Source organism: Urtica dioica, chromosome 2 (assembly GCF_054948205.1).
Source record: "Urtica dioica subsp. dioica isolate 48M chromosome 2, U.dioica_male_clone48M_v1_H2, whole genome shotgun sequence".
Taxonomy (NCBI): domain Eukaryota; kingdom Viridiplantae; phylum Streptophyta; class Magnoliopsida; order Rosales; family Urticaceae; genus Urtica; species Urtica dioica.
In genome coordinates, this window is record NC_142757.1 from 48,308,562 (window position 1) to 48,316,398 (window position 7,837).

Sequence of the window (7,837 nt, forward strand, 5' to 3'; positions counted from 1 at the left end):
AACTCGGGGGCGGACACCAAGTGGAGGCGGTGAGGTGGCAAAGATCCTTCCACCCGAGCTTGAGCGTCCCGTTGTTCTCGATGAGCGTATTTTATAGCATTGGAACGGAAAATTTCAGGTGATTTTGATTCTGACGCCCAAAATTTTACTACTACATAGATAGTTAATAAATGCAATATATATATATATATATATGTACATAGTAAAAATGCAATAATAAAAAAAAAAATAAGAATACACATCATGAAACTTAAAAAGAACTAATCACTAAATAAGATTATTGGCTGGCTCATGAAAGATGAGATCAAAATTTTGTTTCAAACTATTCAGGAGCCTACCAATAACACCTTACATACATATATATTTTGATTAATTCACTAAATCACTTACCACTTGAATCAAAATTAACCGCCACCAAAAAAAAAAAAAAAGAAAGACAAAACTTCAACATATTGAGAAAACAAGAATAAAAAAAAAAAAAAAATGATCAATATTGAAGCATGGGTTGGGGGGCGGCGGCAGCGGCGGCGGAGAAAGTCGGGGGCGGCGGACGCCAAGCGGAGGCAGTGAGGAGGCAAAGATCCTTCCAGCCGAGCTTGAGGGTCCCGTTGTCCTCGACGAGCGTGTAGCCGTCGGACGGGAACATCCCGAGGAGGAGCGTGGCCTGAGTGGCGGCGTTTCCGGCGAGCGAGATCCCCCGGAACCCCGTCTGGTGGAGCTTCTCTCGCCAGTTGTGGAACTTGACGTCCCCCGTGCGGGCGGGCCCCCCCACCGCCAGCACGTTGCGGATCTCCCGCGACAGGAGCTGCTGCTCCACCACGTGCCGCTCTTCGCTCTCCTCGCCGTAGCTCGCCCCCAGCGAGTCGAACAGCGCCGAGTAGTAGTGGATCGCCTCCACGAACCGCCCCAGGAACGACCCCGCGTGGCTCAGGTCCTGCTCCACCACCGTCACCACCTTCGGCGCCAGCCTGGCAATCACGGAATGGAAGTTTTCTCGATCAGTAATTATTATTGGTATTCTATTTCTTTTTTTTTTCAACTTAAAAATTGTGGCCAAGCTAGATTCTCAAGCTTAACCGTACTAACTATAATACAAAAAAAAAAAAAAAAAATTATATAGAATAATATCATTTGGAACTAATTGAGCTATTTTCCGAACAAAAATAATAATAACTATTTTCTTTGACTATTTCACTAATAACTATTTTGCAAATTCATTAATTAACGCGGCAAAGGAAATTAATTAAACGATGGTTAAAAAAGAAAGGAAAAATCTATTTTATATATCGGATTTTATTTTTGTGTCTATGGTCACATTGGAAAGAATAATGGCTAATTAACGGGTCATTTATACAGGTATAGTAAGAAATTAAACACGTTTAATACGTGGGAATGAGATGATAAGCAAACATTATTATATTAAGACTGCATGGTTAGGGACGTTCCCGAGACAAACATGATAATGCACTAATGATGCTTTCTTTTACCCTAAAAAGCAGTGTGAAAATGTAATCACGTCCGATCAACTTTCTTAAAGGGAAACACAACTTTCTGTACGTAACGTGAACAATAGGAGGATGAGATAATCCAGCATTGTTCATTTTACAGAAAACAAAAAAATTATGTCCCTGAAGCTTTATATGCATCACTATTCCAAAACTTCCAAAGCCTAAAAGAAATTCTCGGGCATACAATGATTTTTTTTTTTTTTTTTTTTTTTTTGCTTTAAAGTGATAAGAACTTTGATGAATTTGGATAACTTTTTCGAAGTCTGTGTTATTGGTGTCCCCGACTGTACATATAAAGATGATAGAAAAACAACACTACACAATGTACATATATTATATATATAGTTTTCATAGATTCATATGATTACCTTTGCAATAGCCAGAGAGTATTGGCGTCGGAGCCAGTGACGTCATACAGCGAATGTTGAAGCCAATGCACCGCCACGGCCTCTCTCTTGCTGACGTTAAGCCGATCGGGATCGAGATTCCCGACCTTATCGGCGACAGGGAAGAACTCGAACGGCAAGCCGAGCTTGTCCGCGAAATCCGAGAGCCTCTTCCCGGTAGCCTCGAGGGCTTCCACGGAGGTACCGAGCCCGGTGAGCCTCACATAAGGCGGTCCGCCGGGTCGGGAAGCGAGGATGTGGAAGAGCCCGGGCCATTGAAGCCCCTGCATTATGTCGAGGTCGATGATGTGGACCCTCTCTTCCCTCTCGAAAGCCTCTTGGATCGCCTGGTTCGCCGTGAAGTGCGAGAACTTCACGAAGGGGCTGATTCCGTTGAAGACTTGGAACGCCGAGGCCATCTTCTGGGCGTGGCTCGCCGGAGAAGCGCCGGCCGGGAGGGCGGCGTAGATCCCCAGGCACGACCCGACGAGGCGAGCCGACATGGCCTCCGAGAAATACGCGGCCACTCGCTGAGCCGAGGTCCCGAACGGCGTGGAGAGCTCGGAGATTTCGAGGAGGATCTTGTTGGCTTCCTCGAAGCTCTCCGCTGATACGGCCTCGGCGCATTGGAGGAGTAGGGTCAGGAGGTGGAGACCTTCCTCGTCTCGCTTCTGTTGCCTCTGCTCTTCTTTTCTCTCTCGGAGAAGCTCCGCCGGCGACGGAGCCGGAGGAGCCGGCGGACCCGGAGCCGGAGCTGGAGGCTCTACTACTACTACTTGCTGTTGTTGTTGTTGTTGCTGCTGATTCTGATGGTGAGATTCTTCGTTGAGGAGCGGCGGAGGAGCGTGGTAGTTGAGGAAGAGCTGGTCCGACGACGGAGCGGAGGAATCCGCGGCGGTGATGGAACGGAGGCGGTGTTCGAGGAGAGAAGCGAGGCTGGGATTGCAAGGGTAGATTATGTCTCGGACGTTCTGGATGAGCTGAGGGATCGAGACGCTGGTCGAGCTGCTGATCAGGTCCTTTATGATCCCGTCGATCCACGCCGCCGCAGAGTTTCCGCCGCCGCCGCCGGCGTTATTATTGTTGTTGTTGTCTTCCATGGAAGAGGAGTTCGTGCTCGCCGTGGTGGTGGTGGTGGTGGGAGGACTGAAAACCCTAGGGGCGTTGGTCTCCGGCGGGAAGAGCGGGAGGCCGGAGAAGCCGCAGACGGCGGGGGGTTGCGGCGGCGGAGATCTGATCTGGGTTTGGGTTTGGGTTTGGGTTTGGTGGTGGAGAGGGATTGACGAGAGAGCTGTGGTTTTGTAAATGGAGTTATTGTGGTCTAAGGACGATAAAAGAGGCGAAGAAGAGGGATAGTTGAGAGCCCCACCGAGTGACGTCAGCGAGGACAAACTCGTGGACGGTAGTGACATTGGTGCCGATACGAACATCGTAGTGGTTGTCGTCGTCGTCGCAGTGGAGTAGTTATTAACACCATTATTATTATTATTATTATTATTCACATTATTATTATTGTTCAAAACCCTGCACCTTGACACGTGGTTGTTGTTGCTCTCGCCGAACCCCATCGCCGGAGAAGGAAACGAAAAGCCTCCGATTCCGGCGGCGACGGAGGAGGGAGTGCCGCGGCGGGAGACCGACGCGTGGACGACTTCCATCTCCGACGCCATTCTCTTTCTCACCATTTTGGTCGTCGTCGCCGCCGCGGCTTCCAGAGGAGGAGAGGAAGAAGAAGAAGAGGACGGTCTTTGCTGTTGACTTTGACTTTGACTGTTGTTGTTTTCTATTGTTGCGTGATCATTGTTTTCGCTGAGCAGAGTCGAAGCAGCCATGAATGTGGGAAGAGATTAGTCGCAGTTGAAAAATTGAAATGAAGAGAGAAAAATAACAAATATATATATAAGCGACGAGAATAAAACTTACCAGTAGAGTAAGGAAGGTCTGATGAGAGATTACCATGTGAGAGTAAAGAGAACAAGAAGATAACGGTGTGAAGAACTTGACAACGGGTTTTGAGATTCTCTTTTTTTATTTTTTCCTCTTTTGTTTGACAAACCAAACAACAAGAAGTCAATAATATTTTTGGTTGCTCAAGTCTCAAGTAAATATAGTAAATTAAGAAGTAAAAAAAATAAAAAGCTCTACCTTCTATGCCAGGCTTTGGAATTTTAAATCACGATATTGTACATATATAGATTAGTAGGCTAGAACAGACCAAGAAAAGGCTCATTAGCCTTTTTGAACGGAAAATAAAAAAAAATAAAAAGAGATTGGGAGAGAGTCGAGGTATTGAGAATTTCTGGGGTGGCTGTTTGCGTTTCGTCTTGGCTTATATGGATGAGCTTCCTTTGTCACCCCAAAAAAAAAAAAAAAAATATACAAAAAAATATATATTCGAAAATTTACTCAAGAAGAAATGAGACTGTGAAAAAATGAGAGTATTTTTTTTTACGAATATATCTTGAAATGAAGTTTAGAAGATGAGAAAAATGGAAGCTTAAGAAAAACAAACAATAATGGAAAGTAGCAGAGAGAGAGAGAGAGAGAGAGAGAGAGAAGAGAAGATGATGGGGCTTAAGGATGTGTTTGGGTGTGGGAAATTAGTGCTCTTTCTCGTCGTTGAGCGTTTTGACGTTTTCATTGGCGTCAAAGGCTAAGAAACGGCCATTACTAAGAAGTCCGAGGCAAACAAACGCTTATCGAGCCAAGCAAAGCAAAGGGAAAAAAAACTCACACACACACACACACATTTACATTGGCTTGGCATTAATTAGTATATTCAATGCTTTTGTCTAACCCTCCAACCAACCACACGTCCTCATCAACATCTTATTTTCTTCTTTTTTGTGTATCAATTGTAAATAAATTATAATATATAAAGATTGTTATTTGGGAAATTGTGAAGTGAAGATATTCTCACACACACACAAAAAAAAATTGTTTTTGATAATGACACTACGAGACCAACCATTCCATTTGCATCAAATAGGACTAGAAATTAGGAAACAAGGAATGTTTGTTCTTCTTTTCTTTTCCTTTTTTTTTCTTTGAATTAACCTAAAGTCTTTTTTAAAGTGGTCTTTGGTCGTTGAAATATTCAAAGGGTAATTAAAAGACTCTCTGTTTGGCAAACTATTTAAGAGGTCGGTTTTTTTTTTTTTCGTAACTAATTATTTTAAACTATCTAAGATTCCAAACTCATATTTGAACCATGCTTGATTTGAACAAAGATTGAGTTCCCGCTATCACAACATTATTTAAATCGTGTACGCATAGATTCGCATCTCTGTGAAACTTAAAGTAGTTATATCGGTGAATAATATGCAAATGTATAAAATGAATAATACAAGAAATAGAAGTTGAATAGAACAAATTATTCTCCATGCATAATAGGCTCATAAGCAAAGAAACAAATAAACAAAGTATTATACAGACTGAAATACTCGTACAAATATACGAGGTATCAAAGATAATTCGTAGTTAATAACAACATTCAATGAGAGAATGATAAGACTATGATGACAATTATTGACGTGAGAGGTCTCTTGGTCAGGAATCACAAATTTATAAGAAAAAAATGATTTATACTTAATATTATGAGAGTCTAAATATTTGTCTTTGGAATTATCAGTTGAATTTACTCTATGATAGTAGACATAATATATTTGATATATAAACAATATATAAATATAATTGTTGAAAACAAATGAAATACGTAGGAATAGAGATAGGACAATTAAGAGAATCGAGATTTATTTTACAATCAAAGTATTTGCGTAAAGAATCTAGAATAAGATGGCTTTTTCCAGCCTTACACACATGTATATACTATGCTACTTAATTACAGGTAACACGATTACTCACATGTCAATGTTCATCTCGCATTAATGCTTAACCTCGTAATTTCTTAATTGATTCAAGCCGTTAATCCCAGTTCTGCGCTTCAAGTCGAGGTGGACAAAGTGAGATGCTCATGTGAAGCATCAAGGAAAGATAGTTGAAGATCACCATAGCGGAATATATTAGCGAAAATAAATAAATGAATTTTATCATCGAATGGGCATAGAATTCCCGAATGATGTCATGGCATCAGTTGGTTTTAAAAGAAAAAATAGCGTGAAAATAAAATTAAAATTTAAAATGAGTTAAAAATGTTAAAACAATAATCTAGAGAGAAAAGACGAAATGAGTGAGAAATGTTAAAATTAGTTTTAAAAAATCTAACCTTGAATTCATCAAATATGTTAGTTAATCTTTATAATATATTTTTAAGAATTTAAATTTTTAGTAGCAATCCGAATTACGAAGAGAGAATCACAATATATTGATGGTTAAAGTGTTTGAAAACTAATAAATAATTAATAGTCGGTAAATAAATGTTGTGTGCACCTATCTTATTTTGTTTAAAAAAATGAAGACCTTTGACTATTGAGTCGTCAGCTTGGAAAACTAATCGTTTTCTTAAATAATTAGTTATAAAAATATATAAATTGTACCAATTATGCAATTACTTTTTTTTTTACCAATAAGGTCTGAATTTTTTTTTATCTCATAATATATATTTCGGATTCAACCCGTAAGAAAGTTCTTCGTGGTTGCACCATCTGGTTTCGATTCCAACAAGGAACTAGGACTGCTAGTTCAGAAGTGTATTGAAATCTAAACCGGAAATTTGATCCTTTTCAATTATGATGCCCACATTTAGATGTGATACAAACTTGATTTTTTATTTTTTTTAATAAAGTAGCTTAGGGTAATTGAAATAAATTATTATATTGTAGAATAATTCTAAAATGGAGAACTATTAAAGAGAACTGATTTTATATAGTAAAAAAAACTTATTTTTGTACTTTTATTTTGACTTCTTTGTTGCTTTTTTTTTTTTGGATTAGACCAATTTATTTTGAATTAAAGACTATGATGTTTTTTAAACTAACAAATCAAATTCTGACCATCAAGTTACATTTCTAGGACTATAACTGCTCCTTAAAAAATGAGTTCAAAAGTTTTTTTTTTTTTTTTGAAGGGAATGAGTTCAAAAGTTAAAGTCACCCACTCACCCTACCATAAGATTATATTGTTCTATTTTTAACTTCTGTTTTTAACCTATTTTAGCAAACGGTATTTTACACACACACCAATCCATTGAATGCATTTTTACGAAAAGCTCTGTATTTATAACCACACAGGACTTTGGTTTTGAGGTTAGGGAAATTACCCAAACGAACAAGAGTCGAGAAGGACTTTAGAGTTGAAAAAAATGATTTCAGTGACTAAAAAGGTAAGAGGAAAAAAATATAAACTGAGAAAAAAAAAAGAATAAACATAAAATAAAATAAAATAAAATAAAACAAAAATAAAAAGCGTTGTGACCGAGGTATGGTAAAAGAGCTGTCAAACCCCAGTTCCCAAAATTTAAAACCCTTGTGTTTGACATTTTGCTTTCAACTGCGGCACCAAAATATTTAATATTTCATTAAATAACTCCGAATTTAAATTTATTTGAATAAATTTAAAATTTTATTTTCCAATTAATCTCAGTCACGTACTAGTATGTTTTGAAGTGTGTCCTTTTGCTCTTGTCGCTTTCGCTTTTTTGTGGATCAAGTATTTGGCCTTGTTTGACTCTCCAATTGTATTCATTTAAAAAATTTCAAAGTTGAGGCCTTTGTGGGGATGTGCACAACACAGAGAGAAACTGGTAAGCGAACCCAAAAAGTATACATATTACATATCACACTCCACGAGGATAAATTTTAAAAGATTATTATACCTTTTAAAGGTGTAAATATTTGACATTAAAAAAGGTGGTGGGTTAAATATGTATATATTGCGTGTGAAAAGTTAGACGTCTTTTAGTTACAGATCAACTCTGCTTTGGAGTTTGAATCTCTCTCTACAAAAGATCTGACAAAGCCACTAAGTAGTAAGTACTAACTACTA

General features: G+C 38.9%; 1 protein-coding gene across 1 annotated transcript; it reads right to left on the minus strand.

Annotated features, from left to right (window-relative positions):
- Nucleotides 1-247: 247 nt before the first annotated feature.
- Nucleotides 248-4,427, minus strand: LOC149405175 (protein SCARECROW-like). The gene is made up of 3 exons (XM_089606910.1): nucleotides 3,818-4,427; nucleotides 1,877-3,703; nucleotides 248-968 (listed from the first exon to the last, which is right to left on the minus strand). The coding sequence occupies exons 2-3, from the start codon at nucleotides 3,577-3,579 to the stop codon at nucleotides 488-490; spliced, it is 2,184 nt and encodes a 727-aa protein (XP_089463036.1). The 5' UTR covers nucleotides 3,580-3,703; nucleotides 3,818-4,427; the 3' UTR covers nucleotides 248-487.
- Between the last annotated feature and the right edge of the window lie 3,410 nt (nucleotides 4,428-7,837).

Bases quoted from the DNA above. Each gene is read 5' to 3' on its own strand.
- LOC149405175 (XM_089606910.1), bottom strand. From the start codon at position 3,579: ATGGTGAGAAAGAGAATGGCGTCGGAGATGGAAGTCGTCCACGCGTCG. The intron at 969-1,876 runs GTAATCATATGA...CGTGATTGCCAG, and splicing joins ACTCTCTGGCTATTGCAAAG to GCTGGCGCCGAAGGTGGTGA.